Source organism: Orcinus orca, chromosome 3 (assembly GCF_937001465.1).
Source record: "Orcinus orca chromosome 3, mOrcOrc1.1, whole genome shotgun sequence".
Taxonomy (NCBI): domain Eukaryota; kingdom Metazoa; phylum Chordata; class Mammalia; order Artiodactyla; family Delphinidae; genus Orcinus; species Orcinus orca.
In genome coordinates, this window is record NC_064561.1 from 21406437 (window position 1) to 21431668 (window position 25232).

General features: G+C 40.4%; 1 protein-coding gene and 1 long non-coding RNA gene across 6 annotated transcripts in view; one reads left to right on the forward strand and one right to left on the reverse strand.

Annotated features, from left to right (window-relative positions):
- LOC125963843 (UDP-N-acetylglucosamine--peptide N-acetylglucosaminyltransferase 110 kDa subunit-like) overlaps positions 1 to 18338 on the reverse strand; it is a 303144-nt gene extending 284806 nt beyond the window's left edge. For 2 of the 3 annotated variants that reach the window (XM_049707414.1, XM_049707416.1), the window contains exon 1: positions 14928 to 18338. In XM_049707414.1, coding sequence (XP_049563371.1) covers positions 15198 to 18338 — 3141 coding nt within the window. In that variant the 3' untranslated portion in view covers positions 14928 to 15197. Of the gene's footprint in view, positions 1 to 14006; positions 14207 to 14927 lie in introns of those variants that run through there. The other variant, XM_049707415.1, reaches the window with a different exon arrangement.
- On the forward strand, positions 13252 to 24775 carry LOC125963867 (uncharacterized). 3 transcript variants are annotated; one of them, XR_007476289.1, is made up of 3 exons: positions 13252 to 13406; positions 16064 to 16196; positions 18201 to 18337. It is a non-coding gene; the product is annotated as an uncharacterized LOC125963867 (long non-coding RNA). The 3 variants fall into 3 exon arrangements; XR_007476291.1 differs by lacking the exon at positions 13252 to 13406 and adding an exon at positions 24515 to 24775 and having other exon boundaries at positions 18201 to 18369; XR_007476290.1 differs by lacking the exon at positions 13252 to 13406 and adding an exon at positions 19565 to 19862 and having other exon boundaries at positions 18201 to 18369.
- The last annotated feature ends 457 nt before the right edge of the window (positions 24776 to 25232 follow it).

The window sequence follows — 25232 nt, forward strand, 5'->3', positions numbered from 1 at the left end:
GCAGCCTTCTAGGTTCTAAAGAAAATGTTTGTCCAGAGCAGATGAAATTGGAATCAGCCTAGGACTTTTAACTGGAGCTTTGGGGAAAAAATACTTAAAAGGTATCTGTTGGGACTGCTAGGCTGGTAGGATTCATGCTTGCAACCGCTGGGAGCCAGCTTTGCTATCATGTGGGGAGAGCTGCTTGAACTAGAAGCCAACACCACAGAGAGCAGACCTGTTTCATTTGAACAGGTGGATCCAGCTGTTCTTGAAGCTGGCCCGGTGGGTGGTGGTAGAGGTCAGGGTGCTGATGGCCAGGAGGGATAATAATTTCCTACCCCTCAAATCTGGGAAGTGAAAACAGCAGGGCTAAATGTGCCCACGGGGCATGGCTTCTGTTCAACTGGAAGAGTGGTGAATGGCTATTGGGTGACCAAAACAGTCGGTCTACTATATTCTTACTTTGTTTGCTAATTGTTTTGCTGCATGTAAACTCTTTGTTGCATTAGCTCTTGTTCGTGACATCATGTCTAGAGGCAGGGTCTGATAGACTTCCATGTGGAATTGGAGACTTAAATTTCAAATCTGCCTCTGCCTGGTTGAGTGGCTTTAGGGTCCTCGTAACCTCTACAAAGTTGAGTTTCTGGGTCTGAAACCTAAGGACAGAGGTTATCGTAATCCATTTGGACTGCTATAACAAAATACCAGAGCCTGGGTAGCTTATGAAAAACAGAAATTTATTTCTCATAGTTCTGGAGGTTGGAAGTCTAAGATCAGGGTGCGAGCAGATTCACAGTCCGGTGAATCTCCTCTTCCTGGGTCACAGTTGGCGTGTTTTCTCTGTAACCTCCCATGGCAGAAAAGTTGAGGGACCTCTGTGGGGTCTCTTTTATGAGGGCACTAATTTTGTTCATGAGGGCTCTACCCTCATGACCTTATCACCTCCCAAATGCCACACCTCCTGATACCATCACTTTGGGGGTTAGGATTTCAACATATGAATTTTGGGGGAGGCAAATGTTAAATCTATAGCAGAGGTACTTTCCCCATAGGATGGGGGAGAGGGAAAGTATGTAAGCACCTGTCATAGGGCCTGGTGTGGAGCAGGTGCCCAATACAGATGTTATTACAAAATATTGAGTATAGTTCCCTGTGCCATAGAGGAGATCCTTCTATCTATTCTATGCCTTCTTTGAATGACCGTAGCACTTGTTGTATCATTTTTATGTCTGTTGTTGCTTTGTGACTGAAAACGAAAAATTTCTATTTGTCCATGTCCTGGCCCTTACATAAAAATGTGTTCATTTATCTATTTCATATTTATTGACTACATCTTAGACACCCTGTTAACTGCTGGTTCTAGATGTTAGTAAAATATAGACCTTCCTGCTCAAAGGGTCACAGTATTTGTGGGAAAACAAAAAAATGAACAACCTATGTCTCAAAGAGCTTTGTACTTCCCAAAGAGAACACACCTCGTAGGTACAATAAATACATGTATCATATGTAAATGTATAAATAGTTAATGGGATTATACACCTGAGATAACTGCTTTCCGATTCTGAGGAAATGATGATTATATTTCACCAGGAGCTCAATACCACTCTGAGAATGAGGGCTTAACCCCCGACTTGACTCACTGCATCGCTTTCCTATATAAAAATACACAAGTCTGTACATACGCTCTAGAAAAAGGCTTATCTGGCATGAATTTCAGATAGCAAGAAGAAAACTTCAAGAGGTTCAGAGAAGCATCCAGAAGCTCAGCTGACTCTCTGGCACTAATACAACTTGCTTGACAGGAAAATAGAGCTGTAAATCTCACAAAATTAGATGATCGTTTAAGAATTTCAAAACCTCCTGCTATTAATTGGAAATCCTAGAAGAATAGCTTCTTTTAAAATGTACTGATAATATGCTTTACAGCTTAATATTCAGAAGCCTATGTTTTGGCTAAGTGAGCTTCAGGAAGGAAGGAAATTTGCGGTTTACCTCCACTTACTTTGGAACCGCTGGTTCCAAACATCTACTTCTATGCACAGTCATCTTATCATCTGTAAAATGGAGGCAACTCTAAGACAACAGAGTTACAGAGATGTTGCACAGCTCCATGTGTTATTGTCTTCATTTGTTTCAGAATACCAATAACATCTAAGCGACTACTGAAAGAGTGCTATATTATTTGGGGTCATCTAGTACAGCTCTGTCAAAGTAAACAAAAGGGACCTAGAATGACTATAATTTTCCCAAGAGGACACAATTATTTTATGGTAAATCTGGGACAAGAACCCTCATCTCTTGGATCCCATTCCATTGTTCTTTCATTGGGTTCTGAACAACCCAGAGAAATAAAGAGAAATAAAACTCCTGTGTGCTGTGTCACTGGTACAGGACATGGCAAGATTGGAATTGGAGCACTACATATTAAGAGGTATCTGAGAAATTCTTCAAACTAATTGAGATATATACCAGGTACATAGAAAACACTATGTTTTATGAAGATGATTCTGTGCAATGAACAGAACTGGTAACACACACTGGAAGGTGAATTCTCATTTTCTGGCACCTTGAAAACGCCACCTCAACATACACGTTAAAATAAACATTTGAACTGGGTCATATTTAATTCTGCATGCTCTTGTAAGTCAGCAAAATATTCCATATATCATTTAAGTTGTCACTCACTTTTTAACTTGACTTTCAATTTCTAAAAGTCTTTCCAAACATAAAACAGAGGTGGGGAAATGGTATATGGGAAGCTGCAGAGATGAAATGAGCTTACTTCATTAGGCATAAGGATGAATATCCAAACAACTTCTTCATGGCTGAAAGTGTCCAAATCTACTGTCTTCATTTTGTAGTCAAGGCTTCCGGAAAAATATGCTAATGGATTCTTTATTACCCAAATGCCCCATATCAGTTTCAGTAGGTATCATTATATATTATGGAAATTTTTCTCAGTGACAGTGAAAGACACCCTGACTGAACATCCCCTTGCCCATGACACAGAGATGATGGTCTCAAGCTATCTTGAAGGCATTGGAGCCCACACTATCCGTTACTAATATTAATGGAGGATAAAACTTCATATTCTGTTTGCTCTATATTTGTTCAATCACTTCTTCCCTTCATTAAACTGGATGGCCCATAATTGAGTCTGTAGTGTGTCTATCATTGGAAACTGAACAAAGTTTTGTTGGTTGTATTAATGTCAAACGTTTCTAGGGAGGGTTTATTCAATAACTAAGTCTAGTTTCACAGTTACAAATAAATTATGATGTAACTTTGAATAAATTAAGCTCATCATAAAGGAAGGATACTGAGAGTTGCTACTACTCCTTCCTTGAGGGGCTCTCATAAGGCACTAATTAAAGTAACAGAAGTGTATATGTATGCATATATTTTCAATGATATTTGTACAGACTTAAAAAGAACTCTACAGAATGCATTATAAAAACCTTAATGCTGTGTGTCCCTAGTTCCCAGCTCTCTCATTAGAACTACTTAAATGAACACAATCTTATCTGTTAGGATAGCTATCAGAGTACTCCAAATACTACTTCTTGCAGTACCCTGTCCCAACCTTTTGCCATCTCTTCCCATTAGTCCTCAAGTCAGAAGCCCCAAAGATCTGTTCATTAATTTATGAACACATTTCTTCATCCAGCCAAGAAAATTGATTGATCCCTTACCAAATTTCAGGCACCATTCTTCAGTATGATTTATAGGCATGTTCAGGAAACACAGCAGTGATTAACACAGATGAATATAGTCTCTCTTGAGCTGAGTGGGGAGACAAAAGTAAATAAGCAAATATAAAATCATAAGTATAGGGCTTCCCTGGTGGCGCAGTGGTTGAAAGACCCCTGCCGATGCAGGGGACACCGGTTCGTGCCCCAGTCCGGGTAGATCCCACATGCCGCAGAGCGGCTAGCCCCGTGAGCCATGGCCGCTTAGCCTGTGCGTCCGGAGCCTGTGCTCCACAATGGGAGAGGCCACAACAGTGAGAGGCCTGCGTACCACAAAAAAAAAAAAAAAAAAATCATAAGTATAAATATGTAAATAAAAATTAAATAAATGGATAGAATTGTATATCAGGTAAGTGTTGGAGAGAAACAGCAAGCAGGGAAGGGAGATGGAGATTGTTAGCTGGTAGGAGGAGACTGCGATCTGAAACTAAGTGATCGATGAGGGCTTTCTGGGGAAGATAAAATATAAGAGGGAAGTTAAGGTTGTGAGAGGGAGCAAGGTGCATATCTGGGAAGTGAAGAGTACAAGCAGAGGGAACAGTCAGATGGAAAGCCTATGAGGCAAGAGTGGGCTTGGAGTATCCAAGGAGCAGAAAGGATGTCAGTGTGTGGAAAACAGAGGGAGCAAAGTGGAGAGGAGAAGGAAACAGTCAGACAGGAAACAGAGGCCCACATTTCTAGGGCTGTGGACTCACTTTGAGGACTTTGCTTTTCCTGTGAAGGAGCCATTGAAGATACTTAAGTGACAGGATCTCACTTATGTTTTAACAAGATCTCTCTGGATGCCATGTTGATTCGAGACTGTAGGAGAGTAAGGACAAGCCCCAGAAGACCAATAGTTGATTCAAAGAAGTGATTACTCAAACATGGTCCCCCTCCTCAGTAAGGACGCAGAGCAGGAATCGGCAAATAATGGCCACACATCAAATCAGGCTCTCAGCCTGGATCTGTGGGACTGTGAGCTAATAATGTCTCACGTTTAGAAAGGCTGTTGAAGAAAAAAGGGTAGGAGAAGTTACAGAAACTGTATATGGCCCACAAAGCCTAACTGCTTAATTCTTTTTTTTTTTTTTTAAGGGCAACTCATTCATATATTGTTTAAAGATTGCAAGACAACTTCTGAATTTCTGTAGCACAATTTAAATGTTTTACTTTTTTGATAAATCAGAGTATAATAGAAAAAACAATTAGTTTCCAGTAATATCTATATCTCTATTCAGAATTAAGTCTTCCACAGACATGTAACCTGGAAACAAAAGCCTGTTACAATAAGCAAAGCTTCAACAGAGCTGCCACTTTTCGGGCCAGGGAAAGGTTCATCCCTATAGGAGGAGGATGTGCTATGTAAAATGGCTGCAAGGTCACAGCCTTGAGGGCGCTGGAAGTCTATTATCCTATCCCACATTAAGTAGTTTGGTGAACTTCAAACGTCCGTTCATCTGCAACCAAGCTGGCAAACTTTAACTGATATTTCAAGCAGGTCAAAAATAAATTAAAAGAAATCCTTACACTGATGTTCCTTGATTCACACTGTTAAATGGTTCATTAACATGTAATTCTGGCTAAGAATTACATTTGAGACTCCTTGCTCAGATTTTGGTTAACAGTACAAATCTTTCAGAAATTCAAGTTCTTATTAATCAATAATTTGTCAGCTAGGATACATTTAGGCATCAGCTGCAACTACAGAATAGGTGCACTGCCTCAGCGCTTTGGAAAGACATAATCTAGAACACTACTAGCAGACAAAATATCTGTTACTAGACAGCACAGGTGCAGTACAGCAAGACAAAAACATATATTCATGTGTGCCGCGGACCAGCCGGAGAAAGAGCATCTCACCGCCCAGGGTCAGAAGGGAAGGGGTAAGGAACTGAAGTAGCACCGACGGATGGGGTCAGAAGGACCAAGACAACTGATGGTTGCAAGGCAAATTTTATTGCGCTACAGTTGCAGATTATATAGACTAGAAAAAGGAAGGTTGCCAGATGGTGGTTTACATTATCTACAGACTGTCTCGGCTCAAGGTTAACTTCCCTGGGAGGAAACCCATAAACCCAGAAGCATCAAAAATAACCTGCATGTGCAGGGGGGAGACAGCTTTGCTTGTCTCATTTTACATTCTTTCTGATCTCTGGGCCCTGGTGATTTATCTCCCATGGAATGGAACAAGGAGGGGAACAAGTAGGGACAGTCCCTTCGAGCAGCGGCGGCATGCCGGGCATGTCCGTAGCCTGCTCTCAAGGCTGACTGCTTCCCACAGGTCCCCCTTTTTTATTTTTTAACTTTTGCTGCAAAATAATCCCATGAAGTTTAGTGCCGAGAGTAGTATACTGTTGCATGAGGATATGAAACAGACATGAGAAGATTAATATCAATAATAGGCAAATTATGGCCAGGGTAATAAATTCTGACAACCTTCCAGTAATCCAAGACTGAGGATTTAACCACTTTAAATGGTCCAGTAAAGTCTGAATTACATCTTCTGGCGAAATATCATCAAGATGTGCATTTTGTATATCCTGAATTTCAGCATTTAATTTCTTAAGATCAAGACTAATATTTATCTGACCAAACACTCAGCAGATGCATTTTTACTTTTTCTCATTCCCAAATACAGTCATTGTACTTTTAAGGAGTAACACACATCCATGTGTACTTTGCATGACAAGCTAAACGTATCCTCAATTTTAATGCTGTCATCTGATCTCCAATCCCCAAAATTGCGTTTTTAAATTCATCTAACTTGTTATTAATCTGTAAATCTATGTGACTTTGTAAAGATAAAGCAAGACTGGTATGTTGAGATAACTGATTAGCAAAGTGAGCATGATGAATACTCTGTGAAAGAGCAAGACCGGCAGTGGCCACGGTAGCAGACAGAGCAGCCGAGGCAGGTAAACTTACTATTAGCCACCCAAGAAAGCGTCTCCTTCTCTGCAAGGCTTTAGAGAGTTCCACCCATGCCTGTACTCCAGTATCTTCATACCAAGGTTCTCTCAGATGTACAGGCACCATAACATACATGGGTTGCTTTAGTATAAGCACAGATTGCGTTCCTGCAGAAGGGAACATACAACCGCTAAAAGTACAATTATCACAGCTAATATTATATCCTCCTTTGGAAGAATTACCAATGTTAATAGAACCACGCAAACGTGTATATGGAGGAGTAACACAAGTTATAACAGGTGTATTGGAATAAGTTAGAGCTAGTTTCCATATATCCCAGTTCTTTTGAAATGTGATAAACCTATCTATGATGGGAAAAGAAGAGATAAGAATTGACACCTTGGTATAATCTATAGTACACCATATTTGGTTATTATTCCAAGATGCATTGCAATGTTCAAAATTGGATCCAGGAAAGTTAACGGTCGTAAGGGGAGGCAATTGATTTTTTGATTTTCTGTTAAGCATAGTAACCTTATGTCCAGCTATAAATATCCCTTGTCCTCCAAGTAAACGCTTCATACAGAAATAATTTCCTGAATCTTCACCTGTAACCTTGGCTATAGTAATAGCGGAATCCCTAAGTGGTGAAGCGTATGAGATTTGACCTCTAATATTAATAGGTTGCCCATTTTATACGAAATGATGGTATCCTTAAGATACTCTCGTCGGCTGGTAGCCGGGCATGTAAGAGTAATGTTGGTTCCTGTAAAACGAAGGATGCCTGGAGAGCCTGACAAACAAATTGATTGATCCGTTCCCTCATAAACATCTGTATGCTCATAACTAATAGCCTTTACACGTCCAGTTTCCAGATTCAATGGGCTAAGACAGACAGGATGGGTACTAAACCAGTTAGTATAATTTACAGACATATTGGTTTGTTTTATATTCCCAATAAGAGGCCCATAAACACTTATCATTGTAAAATACAGGAAACTCTGCTTCAGACCAAGATATGGGTTGTAATAGTGGAGGATCAGGTACATAGGCCCAGTCAGTTGCTGCATTAACAGAGGGAACACATGAAATGGTTGCCAACATAGCCAAAAATAAAGTTACAGGTGTAACAGGATTATTCTGTTGTTTCACTGACTCTTGAGCTCGTGAAACCAGTTGTTTAATTTGTCCCCAAGTTGGAACATCACTCCTTTGAGTCGTCCTGGCAAGTGGTCTTCTCTTCCTTTTCTCTTTCTGAATCAACACTGTCAAATTTTCCGGAGAGGTGCAGAGCTTCTTCATCTTCTGAACTAGTTGTGAGCTGTGGCGAGCCATCTGTTTGCTTGACTAAGCGCTCAGGAAACCAGCAAGGTCCAGGCGCTGATCTGGGAAAGATACACACGTGACCACGTCCCCAAATCAACACAGGATCAGGACCACGCCAAGTGCTGGTTAACGGATCTTTCCAGAGGACCTCCGGAGATTGAGAGGCCAATTTGGCTCAGCCACCAACCTTTCCCCTGCAGAGCAGCCAAATTTGTCAACAGTGAGAACATTTAAAATAAACAGAGCATGATTTATAAGGTTATGTGGTGTTGTTCTATACAATTCCCCCCTTTTTATTTTTTCAATAGTTAGCTTTAAAGATCTATTTGCACGTTCTATAATACGTTGTCCTTGAGGGTTATATGGAATGCCTGTAATATGGGTAATTTTGTAATGAATTACAAAATGTTGCAAAAGCAGCACTAGAGTAAGTGGGCCCATTATCTGTTTTAATAATTTTGGAAAGGTTCATGAAAGCAAAACAGTGTAAAAAATGAGTGATAACATGTTTACTAGCTTCTCCGGTCTGTGCTGTAGCACAGAGGAAACCAGAATACGTGTCGATAGTGACACGAACAAACTGTAATTTCCCAAAAGACGGGATATGAGTAACATCCATTTGCCATAAATGTCTAGGTAATAATCCACGAGGATTAACAACATAATGTGGAACAGGAAGGTGAGGTAAGCATTGTGCGCATTGCTTAACAATTTGTGGGGCGGCTTCACCAGTAAGGGAAAATTGTGTGTGTAATGTAGCCGCCGACTGACGGTGTAAAGCGTGCAACGGCTGTGCTGCTTGTGAAGCAGTTTGATCATAACTTACCATAATATGAGGGTGTCCAGGACATGGACCATGAGTATCAAGAGTATGAAGATAATGAATGCAGTACATTAGCCATTCTTGACAGCATGACGAACGGAAAGGAGGAGTACGGTAAATTGGGACCTGTCCTGCTTTAGGGAAAAGAGATTGAGGAGGAGGAGTAACTTCAACTCTATTCTTGGGAGGAAAATGTACAGGATAAAGATCACGTTTAGATCGAGTTAAAACATCTGCAGTCGCATTAAGTTTAGTCAATGGACCAGGCAAGTTAGAATGAGCACGGATATACAGACCTGCAACGGGACCATCATGGGAACGAATAAGCTGTTGAAGCAAACGAAAAGAGGATGATAATTCAGGGTCATTAGTATGTCCTATGGTCGCAGTCTCCAGAAGAAATCACAAGCTAATAAGATATTTACTATCAGAAAACAAATTAAAAGATATAGAAGGCAAATGTTTAAAAGACATAATGACAGCATACAGTTCAACACGTTGAGCTGAAGTCAAGGAAGTTTCTTTAATGAGGTTTGTTCCATCGTCAATGATTACAGTAGCCACTCCTGAAGAAGAACCGTCCGTAAAAACCAAAGGTACATGAGGAACAGGCCGTTGCCTAATTATAGAAGGAAAGATATGAGTTAAGTTTGTTGAATTGGATCAATTTATCAGCAGGGTAATGGCATTCCAAGGTACCTGAAAATCCTGCAAGAGCAAGACCCCATTCATTACTATGTTGAAAAAGCCAATTTTGTTGACTAACTGAATAAGGGATAATAATTTGAGAAGGTTCTACACTTATAGGTTGTAAGCATCTAGTTCTACCTTGCATTATTAAATTACTAATAAGTTCATAATAAGGGTTAATAACTTTAGAGGGTGTAGTTTTCATATGAATCTATTCAATAATTCCAACAGTTTGCCATAAGACGGCAGTAGGCACATGAGGAGTTGGACAAATTATTAAGAAAATTGGAAGGTGAGTATGAATTCTAGTTAATTGTGTAGAACTGATCGATCTATTGACTATTTATAAAGCTTGAAATCCTTCTGGAGTCATAGAGCGTGAAGAAGGATCTGAGTCACCTTTAAGAATATCAAACAAAGGCTGTAATTGAGCAGTAGTAAGTTTTAAGGAAGGCCTTAGCCAATTAATATCTCCAAGAAATTTTTGAAAATCACTTAATGTTTTTAAATTATCAACTCGAATTTGCAGTTTTTGAGGCCTAATAGTAGTGTTATCAATATATTTTCCCAAATATAAAAATGGAGATTGTCTTTGAATTTTTTTTGAGGCAATGACCAAGCCAAATGATTGTAAGGACTGTTGTAAAAATTGAAAAGCAGTCTCTAATAAAGAAATATTATCAGTGGCTAAAAGCATATCATCCATATAATGTATGAGATATAACGATGGAAACCTTTTTCTCACAGGAGTCAAGGCCTGAGCCACATATTTTTGGCATAATGTAGGACTATTTGCCATGCCCTGAGGCAATACTTTCCATTGAAATCTCCTCATGGGTTCCTTAAAATTTAAGGCAGGCAAGCTAAAAGCAAAATGTTTTCTATCTTCAGGAAACAAAGGAAGAGTGAAAAAACAATCTTTTAAATCTATAACTAAAAGATGATTATTGTGTGGTATGGCTGTTGGAGAGGGTAGGCCTCGTTGAAGAGCTCCCACTATTAGCATAGTTTTATTAACAGCTCTTAGATCCTGTAATAACCTATATTTTCCAGATTTTTTCTTGATAATAAAAATAGGAGTATTCCAAGGACTACTGGAAATTTCTAAATGCCCTAATTGTTCCAGTACTGATTGTTCTGCAGCTTCTCATTTCTCCTTTGTGAGGGGCCATTGGTCCACCCATACAGGGTCATCAGTCAGCCAAGTAATTGGATCAGCAGTGAGTGGAGAATCCAAGGCCCCTAAGAAAAACCCAAACCTTGTCTATCATTTTTTATTTTCACATCAATAGGAGAGACAGTTCCTTGTTGATTTGTTCCCAGACCTTTTGTGGGAAGAAATCCTTGATCCAACATCATATTAGAGACTTGAGAGTTTGGACTATAAAGTAATACTCCCATTTCTTTTAATATATCTCGGCCCCAGAGGTTTAAAGGCAGCCCAGGCAAAACATAAGGCTGGAAGTATCCTGAATGGCCCTCACTATCTTGCCATAATAAAAACTGACTACTTTGCATAGGAGAAGTACTTTGTCCTATTCCGTGAAGTTCTGTAATAGTAGGACTAATGGGCCAACGTTTAGGCCAGTGTATCTGCGTCATAACAGAGACATCAGCTCCAGTGTCTAACAAACCTGAAAAAACCTTTCCATTAATGGTTCATTTCATTTCTGGACGTTCTTTCCCTATCTTCTGAATCCAGTAGGCAGCACTAGACGATCCAAAAGCCTTTGTTTCTCTCTTTTGATGTTGTAAAATTTGTCCATGAGGTACAAAGGGCAAAAGTAGCAATTGTGCAATTTTATCACCAGGAGAAATAGTTATTATATTTTTAATAGTTTGTGCCATGACTTTTATTTCTCCTTCGTAGTCAGAATCTGTGACTCCTGGCATAATAGTTAAACCTTTCATGGTGACACAACTTCTTCCCAATAATAGTCCCATCAAACCCTTGGGTAAAGGTCCACAGATGCCCGTAGAGAGGGCCTGAGGACCCATTTCAGGAGTTAATACATATCGGGCGGAGGTACTGAGCTCCAGTCCTGCGCTTCCTGGTGTTGCTCTGGAGAGCGAGGATATTGTATGTTTTTGTTTTTGGTTAATGTCTGATTGATAATTTGAGGAGGATACACAGACATTGCCCTTATTATTTGTTGGGGCCGGGGAAGGCCCCGGGAGGAGTTTCCCGACAGTGGTGGCCCATCCTTGTGGGCCACTGAGCAACAATCTTGTGCCCAATGTTTTCCCCTATTGCATTTAGGGCATAAACCAGGGATTTTCTGACCATCTGGAGGTTTCTGAGTAGGGAAGGAAGGACTAGGCTTAGAATTAAAAGATCTACATTCTCTAGCAAAATGACCTGCCTTTCCGCATTTAAAACAAGTCTTTGTTTTCTTTTGATTGTTTTTGAACCCCACTTTAGTTAATGCTGCAGCCACAGCAGCACCCTGTATATAAGTAGGCCCAATGTCTGCACAAAGGCGAATATAAGCCTCCAATGTTCCCCGTTTTCTCCAAGGTCGAATCGCAGCCTGAGACGCATTATTAGCATTCTCAAAAGCAAGCTGCTTAACTACAATTGTACCAGTGAGTCCGTCCACAATGAGTCTCCCCACCGCCTGTGACAACCTATCTACAAAATCAGCATATGGTTCATCAGGTCCCTGTCTAATTGTTCAAAGATCCTCAGTTTTGTGTGTGGAAGGTCATTTCCTCCAGGCTTGTAATGCCAAATGATTTATTTGAGGATAAGCAATGAAGGGATAAGTTAATTGATCTTGTAAAGAAAGATACTGTCCTTCCCCAATCAGCATATGATAATCAACTGGAACATTATGGGTAGCATTCTTTTCTGCTTGTTCAGCAGCCCGTTCATAAAAATCAAACTTCCATATTAAATAATCTCCACCATTTAAACAAGCTCGTGCAATAGACTTCCAATCAGCGGGGGGAAGAGCTTCTCCTGTCAACCATAGCAGCAGTAAAGGGAGCAGTGGGCCCATATTGAGCACAGGCAGATTTTCAATCTTTCAAAACTTTCAAAGGGAGAGCCTGATGCTCCCTAGTAGCTTGTTGAGGATTATTAGGATCAGGTCTTTCTATGACGGGACAACAGAAAATAGGATCTTCTCCTCGTTTTATTGCTCCTTGTACAGCGCGCTGCAAGGGACTCAGCATTTTTACAGACGTAGATTTTTGAGGAAGACAGTCCTTATTAACCTGCAGCTTTTTCACTGACTTATCTATCACAGCCATTAGGAAACCATCCTCAGGATAGTTCTCTCTTTTATGTTTACAAGCCTCATCTGTTAAGTCAAAATGTTCCTCTTCATCTAAACTATTGAAATTAATTAGCTCTTTCGGTTTAGGAAGCGGCGACACAGTAGCTGATAATACAGTCTCTCCTTCTGTCAGAGGCTTATGTTTTTCTGACTTTACATTCAAATCAACACTATCATGAGAAGCATCTAAACATATTTTTATCACATTCCACAAACTATATGTAACAACAGGAGTATGAGTAGGCCCTCGAGACTCATAATAATTTTTTAAATCTTCTCCAACTTTCTGCCAGATTTCTATGTCACCAGAGCCGCCATCAGGAAACCAGGGAGATACACCATGGATATGCTGTAAAAATTCAGTCAACTGTGAGGTAGAAACTTTATTACCCCGAGCTTTAAGCATCGAAAGTAAAACCTGAGCAAATAATTCACACTACTTTGAGGCCTTTTGCCTCATCTTATTTTACTTCTGACTATTGCCTCATGGCTCTATTCGTTTCACTTTTACTGGTGGCCACACATATTTTGCATAAGGGTTCTCTTACCTGCACTTTCTTTTTCTTTTAATTGCCTTCACGCTTCAGGTCCCTGTTCGAGTGCCACTTGCCGAGGACCAGCCGGAGAAAGAGCATCTCACCGCCCAGGGTCAGAAGGGAAGGGGTAAGGAACTGAAGTAGCACCGATGGATGGGGTCAGAAGGACCAAGACAACTGATGGTTGCAAGGCAAATTTTATTATGCTACAGTTGCAGATTATATAGACTAGAAATCGGAAGGTTGCCAGATGGTGGTTTACATTATCTACAGACTGTCTCGGCTCAAGGTTAACTTCCCTGGGAGGAAACCCATAAACCCAGAAGCATCAAAAATAACCTGCATGTGCAGGGGGGAGACAGCTTTGCTTGTCTCATTTTACATTCTTTCTGATCTCTGGGCCCTGGTGATTTATCTCCCATGGAATGGAACAAGGAGGGGAACAAGTAGGGACAGTCCCTTCGAGCAGCGGCCGCATGCCTGGCATGTCCTTACCTGCTCTCAAGGCTGACTGCTTCCCACACATATGTTGCCTTGTTTAAGCCTCAAGCCCTCGATCCTTTGCTGAAATACAATAATTTCATTCCTATGGTTTTCAATACCAAAAACTCAACCTCCAGGAGGGCTAGAGGCTAATTTGTACTCCAAACCAAGTAGCAGTGCAGTTCACTACTACTGAGGTTGGATCCATAAAGACTTCAAGACCACGTCCAGAAAACAAGTTATTATATATAATACCCTAGAAGGTCTGAAACATAATTATCATATACATAGCTGGTCCTTCAGAGCTTTTTACCTATAACATGTTTTTTGATGAAAGTTATTTAATGTACTGGAGATAACTGTGACTTACTGATCAAATATTTGAATACTTATACTTACCTGGGATTTCATTTCTGCTGAAAGAAAAAGGAAGAACAGGACTCACTAAAACAAACAAACAAACATTAGAAATGAAAGTAAAAATCTTAACACACACTATCACTTTTGGAAGCAGCATAGAGGGGCAGTCAACGGTAAAACACTGGTGAAATAGGTCAACACTCTAGGCCAAAAATCCATTATTATTATCATCAGTGACAGTACCACAACTGTGCCCTTCAGAATTAATAATCACTCCTAAGAATCTTCATTTGGCACCAGATGATGCGGTTAAGAGAAACACTCTGGGAGGTTTTGAATCAGACTTGGTTTTTTGTTAGCCAAGTTACAGGAGAATTTTTAAAGTGGGGGGAGGGGAAGAAGGAAACGGACCAGGAAAAGAATTTAAGCCATCATCTATAAACCAACATAGCACTGATAGTTCCAAACATTATGTCAGACACTAAAATGACTGATATAGGCTCAAGTGGTTTATAAAACCTACAAAAAGACTACACAAGCAAAGTCCCCATTTATCTGTAGAGTTCAGAAACTAAAACAAGGAATATTTTAGCTTAAAACCTTATCTCAAGAGAATCATACACACTTCACATGAATAAAAATACCTGAAACCAAACATTTTTAAAAGCTCCAATACCCAAAATATAAAGAAAAATATTAATTCAGAAGACTCAATCAATCCATGATAATCACAAAACGGCTGGGCAATCTCTATCTCCATTCCACACTAACCATCCATCCCATGGAAGACCAAGGGAGATCAGACCTTCCACACTTACCTTCCAGACCTTCCAGACACCTGGCTGCTGCAAAATTCTATGGAGACTCCTTGAGGAACAGCAGTTTCCCATCTCTTGTGTCTCTCCCTATCGTGATCGTGATCATGCAGGAAGCAAGTCTGGCTGTGCTATTTCTTATCATTGTCTGTCACCCATCTGCAGCATGGTATTGTACAGATAAGGAAAAAGTAGTTCCCTTTCCCCCAGAAGGTTGAGGCTCAGGTACAGGGTAATTCTCCTGTGCACACAGTCATTATTTAGGCCGACTCAGTGACTTCAACAGGCTTAATCATGTGATCAGGTTTGTTGCCAGCTGCGTAATGCTCCCACATCTGTAGATAGAGCCGCTCTAGGTCCATTGTGTATTGTTTGGTGTTGAACAGAGGGCTAGATGTTCTCTGCTTCCAGACTTTGCCACGAATTTTCTTCAGGTATTCTAGATCAGTTCCCAGTTTCACAGCTATGTCTTCATATTCTTGTCTATTTTTAGCAATAAGCTCACGACAGCCTAAACAAGTGAGTTGGGAAGCTGCAACTCGGGAAGCAAGAGTCTCTCCTGGCATAGTCACCACGGGTGTCCCTGACCAAAGGACATCCATCCCTGTGGTGTGTCCATTACAGAGTGGAGTGTCCAAGCAGACATCAGCCAGCTGGCCTCTCCGAACATGTTCCTCTTTAGGAGCAACAGGTGAAAAAATGATACGGTTCTGGGGAAGGCCCATGTTTTGTGCGTACTGTTGAATATTAGGTTCTCCTACTGCTGGAAAACGCAACAGCCACAGTACACTATTGGGAACACGCTTCAGAATATTTGCCCACATCTGCAAAGTAGATGGGTCAATTTTATATAACTGATTAAAGTTACAGTAGACAATCGCATCTTCCGGTAACCCGTACTGAGAACGTGTGGTTACAATAATGGTATGGGGAACCTCCTCTCCAGTGGCAGCCTTAATGTTGATCTGGGTAGTTGCCAGTCCATTGCTAAGACTGAATCCATTAATTGTTATCTGAATTTGTCCTCTGTTAATCATTTCAATAACTGCCTCTGCAATAGTATTCATAGGAATGACAGGCATATTAAGAGCTGTATTACTGCTGTCTGCGTTGTCTCCTCCATCAGGACATTTCATCTTGACAATCTGCACATCTGGGAGACTATCAAGAAATGCTTTGAGGTCGTTGCCATTCAGCACAATCCGATTGTCATAAATGTGCCCATTGGACTGAAAATCGATGACTGCCTTCTTCTTCAGGTGAGGGAACATATTAGCATGATCACCAATAAAGAAAGTATGGGGCATATAAGCCAGTTTCTCAGAATACTGCTCAGCAACTTCAGCAGGTGAAGTTTCCTGATCAGTGATGATATAATCCATGAAAAGCATGCCACTGGTCCCAGGGTAGCCCAGCCACATTGCCTGAATAGGAGCTGGCCTGAGAGCAAAGAGTTCATTTCGAGCACCCCTGGTATAACCATTCATATTTACAAGGATGTGTATACCATCTTGATGGATGCGATCAGCTGCTTTCCCATTGCATGGAATCTGAGAAAGATCAATGAAATGATGGGCTTCTGCCATCACCTTCGCTCGGAAGTTTGTGCCATCATCTGGGCTCAGGGCATAACAGAATACCTCAAATTTATCAGGATTGTGCATGCCTGGAATAGACTGCATAAGATGAGAAGTAGGATGATTCCCAAAGTCAGAACTCACGTATCCTACACGCAGTCGACCATCACTGAGCTTCAAGTCTTTTGGATGTTCGTACGGTGGTTTATGAAGGACACTGATCTCATCCAAGCAGAGGTTCCCGTGGCTCTCAGCAATAGCCTTCCTGAAGCCATGAGAAAGAGGATAGAGCATACTATGATGAGGCTGCACAGAAGGCAACCTATTCTTCTCCAGCTGGTCAGCCACAATGCTGACCAACTTCTTCATTTGCTCATCATAGTCTGTCCAATCACAGACAATCTGCAGGCAATGAGCCAAATCACAATAAGCGTCAGGAAAATCAGGTTCAAGCTTCAGAGCAGTGCGATAAGAAGCAATTGCTTCTGGAATATTCCCTGAATACTTGTGAATGGAAGCCAGATTGCTGTGGGCATCTGCAAGTGCAGGGTTAATCTGAATGGCACGAGTATAACACTGCAAGGCTCCCTGAACATCCTGCATCTCCTTTAGAGTGTTTCCCATGTTACAGTAGGCATCAGCAAAGGTAGGACTGATTCGAACAGCCTCCTTATAATGCATCAGAGCTTCCTGCAGTTTTCCCTGCTGCTGCAATACACTTGCTAAATTTGAATGGGCAACAGCAAAGTCTGGGAAGACTTCTAATGCTTTACGATACAAGCGAACTGCCTCTTCAATGTTTCCTTGGTCTCCTTTGATATTGGCTAGGTTATTCAGAGAGTCTGCATGGGTGGGACACAGCCGCAGAGCTGTATTATAACAATCTTCTGCTTCGGCAACACTGCCCTTCTCTTCCAGAGCGTTGGCTAGGTTGCAGTAAGCATCAGGGAAATGTGGTTGCAACTCAATAGCTCGCCTGTAGGTGTCTATTGCCAGATCTATCAGGCCTTGCTCATAGTATACACAAGCCAGGTTGGCATGTACCACTGCATGATTTGGGCTCAAGCTTAGGGCACAAAGGTAAGCTGCCACAGCTCTGTCAAAAATCCGTGCCTCTTGCAAGACATTTCCTAAATTGATATAAGCATCCAGAAAATTGGGGTCAAGGGTGACAGCCTTTTCAAAGTGATGAATTGCAAGCCAAATCTCCCCTTGTGCATTGAAAACACAGCCAAGATTACTCCAAGCTACTGCAAAGTTCGGTTGCGTCTCCATTGCTTTCAAATAACATGCCTTGGCTCCTTCCAAGCGACCCAGGGCTTTGAGCAGGTTCCCCAGGTCACTGCGAACACAGTACAAATCAGGATTGCACTGAAGAGCAGAGACGTAAGCTTGTACTGCCCCTTCCATGTCGCCTGCTGCTACCAAAGCGGCTGCCAGGTTAATATAACCATCGATGAAATCTGGCTTGAGATGCAATGCATGCCGGTAATGCTCAATTGCTTCCTGCAACTGCCCTCTTTCCTTGTACACATTCCCCGAATTCGAATAGGCTTCTGCCAGAAGAGGGTTCTGTTTAATTGCCAGAGTACTAAAGTGGGCAGATCTGTCCAGCCTTCGACACTGGAAGTGTAGAGATGAAAGTAATAAAAGTACTCCAGTATTGTCTGGCTCTTGTCTCCACAGCTGCATGCAGTGTCTCTCAGCTGCCTCAAAATCTCCTGCCTGATATTCTCGATGTGCCAACTCAGCTAACCCTTGGAAGGAAAGCATACGTTTCGTTGGTTCTGTGCTGTCGGCCACGTTGCCCACAGAAGACGCCATCTGGAGGGTCTGCAGAGAGTGAGAAAAGGGGGTAATTGAGTCCCGCTGCCGCCACTACTGGCAAGAATGTTTCTAGAGGTAGCAAATACGAGGGCAGCAGCCATACCACTGCTTTGGCAGGCTTAAGCGGCGGCGACAGTTACAGGCACCGAACCTTAGGAACTCTGGTTGGTCATCTAACTCTCACGCTCTTAATTCTTAACCCTGCCCTCTTCCACCATTTTTCTCCTAATCAGGGAATAAAAATTACCTATACACTTGCCTTAGAAGAAATCAGAAGTCAGTAGTCCAAACACTTTTCAAAATTTTGTTTTCTGCCCAGTTGGAAAGGAAATACATGATTGACTTTACTTCATCATTCATATAGTCAATGTGGAAAACATTAGGGCCGTGAATTTCAATACAGTAAGATCAGAAAATTTTAAATTGGCCTTCCCAAACCACTAATAAGTAACCGATGTTGTATATAATGCTAAAATCTTAGAGACTGAGTTTGATATTTTAAAAGTTCTGAAAGGATTAGCTAATTTCTCATATTTCTCATGCCTCAAACCTGAGTATTACTTTTTTAAAAATAAATTTATTTATTTTTATTTATTTATTTTTATTTTGGCTGCGTTGGTCTTCAATGCTGCGTGCAGACTTTCTCTAGTTGCGGCGAGCGGGGGCTACTCTTTGTTGCGGTGCCCGGGCTTCTCATCACAGCAGCTTCTATTGTTCTTCCACAACTCTATGGGTTCCTCTTTAGGTCCTATGAAGAACCCTAGAAATTAATTCACGTAATTATAGGTTTTTGCAAAATTGTCAAAAGTGAGATATTTTAACTTCCATCAGGTAAGACCAGCGTCTCTTTCTTTGCCAATTTTCCTTCTATCATATTCTGCTATGTTGGATCATATTGGAATGGCCACAGGCTTTTTTGAAATCTGGCTAAGGAGATTTTCTTTTGTTCTGTGGTTCGCGGACCTCTCACTGTTGTGGCCTCCCCCGTTGTGGAGCACAGGCTCTGGACGCACAGGCTCAGCGGCCATGCCTCACGGGCCTAGCCGCTCCACGGCATGTGGGATCTTCCCGGACCGGGGCACGAACCCGTGTCCCCTGCGTCGGCTGGTGGACTCTCAACCACTGCGCCACCAGGGAAGCCCTAAGGAGATGTTTTAAGTGAGGCTATTATGTGACTTTCAGACACCACCATATGTAATTGACTATATACTATCCCATTACAGGAATAACTTCCAGTACTCATACTGACTACTCTACTGACTTAACTAGCACAAGACACAGAAGCATAAGGACAAAAACCACCTTACAATATAGCCATGTCTTGCACTTCACAGCTCTCAAAGCATGTGCGTTTGAAGAAGAAAAAAAGAACTGAAAAGTACAAAACCAGAAGCTATTCTGTGGAAAATTATTTCAATCATCAGGCATGTGAAAGATAAGTCAAAGATTCAGTTTTCATCAATGCTTAGTCAAAACGGAAATTTTCTTCTGTCAAGAATATACTCCAGAGGTTTCCCTGATGGCGCCGTGGTTAAGAAGCCACCTGCCAATGCAGGGGACAAGGGTTCGAGCCCTGGTCTGGGGAGATCCCACATGCCACGGAGCAACTAAGCCGGTGTGCCACAACTACGGAACCTGCGCTCTAGAGCCCGTGAGCCACGACTACTGAGCCTGCGAGCCACAACTACTGAAGCCTCCGTGCCTAGCGCCCATGCTCTGCAACAAGAGAAGCCACTGCAATGAGAAGCCTGTGCACCGCAACGAAGAGTAACCCCCACTCCGTGCAAGTAGAGAAAGCCTGCCTGCGCACAGCAACGAAGACCCAAAACAGCCAAAAATAAATAAATAAATAAATAAATAAATAAATAAATGAATGAATATACTCCATGAACAATGTGTGTAATGGAATGGTGTGAATGAGTATTTTATCAGAATCTCTGTAATGCACAAACCTATAGCAGTACTGAAATCAGTAATGCATTTATAATAGTAAATATTTATGAGGAAGTAATCCTTAGAGGTTTTCTCAAAAGTTAACAATGAAAATTAATGTGACATTATCAGTAATAAATTGTGAAGCTGAAATAAACTTTTCTAAACTATTAATAACTAGAAGCAAATTCTAATCAACCATGTTACAAGAAATCTATGTCTAAAAACTACAAAGTTTATTTCTTAAAATTTGATTTCGAAAATACATAAACTGTCGTATGAGGAGGCAGTTAAAGAATATATAGCTAAAAGAGTGGGGGAAAAGTTTTATAGAGACACATCTGGCAGTAGTTCATTTTTAAATGTCATTTTTCTAGATTTTGTGACACCTATAGTATTGATATTTGAAAGCATTTAAAAAATTGTAATTTGAAGATTTGCTACTTCCAGGTAGAATAAAATATTTTGAAGCAAAACAACGTTTCCACTGAGAAAAACAACAAAAAGCCAAATAAAATAGCCAGCATTCAATCAAAAAGTTCTAGACAAACCAAGAGATAGAATCATATGACTAAAATTCTAAGAAAAGGACAGATTATACAAAAATATTTATATAAGATATTGTGTATCTTTATCAGGAAAAGTCTTTATCAAGAAAAGACTTTAAAATCATCAGAATTAATATATTTTATTTATTTGTATATATTTATACATAGATATTTATATATTTATATAAAGAACTTAAAGATAAAGCCCTAGTTAAGGCAGTGACAACAGTAGCAGTGGGACTGAAAAGAAATGGTTATATTCAAGCACATTTTGTCAGTAAAAGTCCAAGATCAAATGTCTGACTGCATACATGGGATGGATAGACGGAGTGGGAAAAATCAAAGTTAACTATAGAGGTTCTAGTGAAGATGGGGTTGCCGTCACCCAACCCAAGGGGTTCCGATCATCCCCAAGGTCTAGGAGACTCAAAGGGAAGGTCATGGTCAGAGGCAAAGTTAATTGGTGGGAAAATAAGACTCCCAGTCTCTCCATCTCCTTATACCTCCTTATACTTTTATTTTAACATCTTTATTGGAGTATAATTGCTTTACAATGGTGTGTTAGTTTCTGCTTTATAACAAAGTAAATCAGTTATACATATGTCCCCATATCTCTTCCCTCTTGCATCTCTCTCCCTCCCACCCTCCCTATCCCACCCCTCTAGGTGGTCACAAAGCACAGAGCGGATCTCCCTGTGCTATGCGGCTGCTTCCCACTATCTATTCCTTATACCAGTTTTGTTTTTCTGCTCATATACGTAGCAGCATTTCATTCAAGGGGAATGTCATTGATTTGACTGGTCAAATTAAACAACATAATTCAAGGCACATTTACAGTGGTTAGTTCCTCCACAATTTAGAAAGTCACATTCACAATTTCCCTCTTCCTACGCCGTGGAACACATTGGCCATTCCTCCAAAGTTTCCACTCCACAAAGTGGACCAGAGATGACGTGAGCCCAGAACTGAGAGCTTGGCATGAGATGGTGTCAGCCCCACGTAGAGCTCTGGCATAAGTTATAACCCAACCCAGCTCTACAGAGAGCTCTGCATGGAATCCTGGGAGTAAACTCAGCCATAATAATGGGATTCTGTTTTTCATTTGCTTTTCTTCCTTGCTTAACTTTCCCTGGCCACTCTGACAAACAAACTTTCAGGCATTCCTGGGCCACTCACTAACTTTATTCCATTTAATCTCATCCAGATTCCCAAGAAAATTACTAACTATAAGGAGGGAAATTTGGAACATGGTGACTTTTAGATGCCTGAAATATACAGGTCATTGAATCCAGTTAAGTAGCAAATTATCTGGATCTCAAATACGCCAGTAGAATAGCAGACTAAGCTCAATTTAATGTACTCTTACTGGAGACAGATGTAAATTCTGGGTCAGTTTTGAAAAAGTTAAAAGCACATAGCTGAGATTAAAAGAAAGAAAGGAACACCTGCATGTTTCAGAAAGTAACAGAGAAATTAAATCCAGAGAAAGAAGAGCGGGCTGATGTCTGTGGGTTCCGTTCCTTAGTATAGGCCTTATGTAAATAGGGGCTGGAGCTAGAAATCTAACATTACCTTGAGGCCAGGAATTTAGACTCAGGATGGAACAATATTGAGAAGTTGGTACAGATATCCCACAGAAATTTCATGAGGAACTGCTTAGTCCATTAAGAGGGCCAAGGGCGGTGGTGAGGAAGATTGATATCTCTTGAAAACCTTCAGGTACAGAAGACATCAACACCTCTGAAAAGTAGGCCTGTCCTTCCCAGCGTTGTGATGGCCAGGTTGTCACTAACCTGTAAGGCCCTGTATGAATCAGAAACTGCAAGGAGAGTAATTCAAAGAAAAACAGATGCAGGATGGGTCTGGCAATAAATCCTAGGACCCTATCAGAAACAAAATTAAAACCACTCTAAAGGGAAATTTTAACAAACCAGAGCAGATATATCCTAACCAGAATAGAATAATAATTCTGAGGAAGTTACTTTAGTTATTTAAGTAATATTCAATGCATTTCCATGGCCAGGCCCTTTAGAAGAATTCTAAAACATATACAAACAATTCGTTTACATCTTATATATCCCACCATCCAGAGCCAAATTCACTTAAGTACTGTACTGGTGGAAAGTCGGCAGCACTATGGAGACAATAAAAAGGTGTTTACCATCAAAAAATGTCAAGGTAAGGAAGATAATGTCTAATTTTTAATTATCCTGTGGTTTATTGAAATCTTTTGGAAACCCAAAATAGAGAAAACCTAGGAGGCAATGAAGACTTAAATCTTTAGAGATTTATCAACTCATCTATAAAAGCTTTATTAATCTCTTCTTTTAATACCATTCCGGAGAGGTATAAATGTGTCCAGAGATAGGGTTGAAGAAGCCTGAGAAAATTTCAATTGTTTACTATTCTTGGTCAGCTATTAAGACCTTTCAGGAGCATCTTGATTTTCATGGCATCATCCAACAAAAAGCAGGATATTTTACAGAAAGTCCTGGTCCACTTTTTGGCTTGCTTTTGTGTTTATGTTTTTGGTTTTCTCACATTGGGCGGTACATTAGGCTACCTATTGCATACTCCCTCATTCATGCATGCATTCATTCAAACAATATTTACTGAGTTGAGATATTTAATTAACACCCAATAAATGATGTTTAGGTGAATGAACGTGCTTTTTATCAAAGTAAGTGTAAGTACTGTGAAAAATTACAGAATGTTTGATCCCAGCCCCACAAAAGTGTATAATTGTGTTGAGGATATAACATATGCTGGTGAAATAACTAATATATCATATTGGACAGTCTCTAAGTTCAAAAATGAGTTTTTATAAATAATCACAGCCTAAGGAGGACAAAGCAGGGACAGTTCATTATGGGTTGAATCTATCAATAAATGTACATTTCAGATGAGATTTGAGATTGACCTTAAAGAAACAAGAGGACTTAGATATATGAACAGAGAACAAAAAAGGCATGGTGATAGCATGTGCATAGATAGTGGGGCCAATATTTATGTTCTTCATTAAAGATAGTCAGAGATAACCCAAATGTAACTGTTCCCATGGGTCCATTCTCAGTATCCAAACAAAATGGCAAATCCTATCTTAGTAAAACTAATGAAAAACACAGTCTTTAACAAAGACATTGTGAAGGAAAAGGGGAGAGGAAGGCTTGCATCCCACACCACACAACAAAACTTATTTGTTTCATTTTCTCCCACTGAAAATTTCCTCTCCCTCTCTCTGTACGTCTCTCTTCTCCCACATCTGGCCACACTCTACCAGCCACCTTTCCAGATCTTTCCAGAACTCTCCATCCTAGTTTCATTATGCCACAAGTTGAACATCTCACAGGTCTCCAGGACGCATCCTCATCACTTATTCCACAAAGACAAACAAAGGACACTTCTCAGGATCACGTTTCTTGGAAGGAAGAAGTCACGAGGAGTGATTATAAATAATATAAGGTGGAGAGCAGTGACTTAAAATACCATTTTTCCTCTTAGAATGTGAATACAGGGAACTTTGGGAAACTAGAAAATCTAGAAAGGATTCCTTGATAATTATTTATTTTCAATGAATAAAATAAAATGTACTCATACGGCTAAACTCTGACAGATTAACTTTTTCAAAAGTTGCTTTCACACACCTTCATTATTGGGATGTTTGATAAACACATCTTTCTTCTTTCTTTGCAGATACTGGCACCAAACTTTCAAACAATAAGAACCTTCCCATAAGTCCCTTGCCAGGCAAGATTAAGGTATAATAATCCAAACAGATTTTTGAAGAAGATAACTGGTTGAAAGCACAGGAAAAGAGCTGGGTTGCTCTTTTTCAACGGTCACATAATGAGTAATGTGGGAATTGGTTTACAAAGTCTCTCTCCATGAGGGGCTAAGGTTAAGATTAGAACTTCTGAGGCCAGAAGAGCAAAATAACTACAAAAACACACATATTTTCAAGAGCCACCCTTTGGATGTGAGGGATTGATTTTTCCCACTCTTTTTTCAGCAGCCCAACTGGTGTCTTTATTAAATGACATAGGAGAATACAGTGTGGCCAAGAAGGCTTAGATTTCCTTAGCCCCAAGTCAGATATTCTCAAGTGACTGTCCACTCAAATTAAAAAGAGAGATTTACAAGAGGAAACTGGATACAACTGAGTGTACTTTTATTTCAGCCCTTTACCTGAATGTTTTGTTTTGTTTTGTTTTCAGTTCTCCACTGAAGTTGCCTACATTAATATATTTTTAAGAACATTTCCTTACGTTGAAGTATTCATTCAGTATATTCATTTACTATAATTGAGAAAAGCCAAATGACTTAGGCAAATTCATTTCTATATTGCCACAGCAGTGTATTGTGAACTAAATGACACCTGGCAGTTCTTTACTCAGATACTAACTCAATTAGA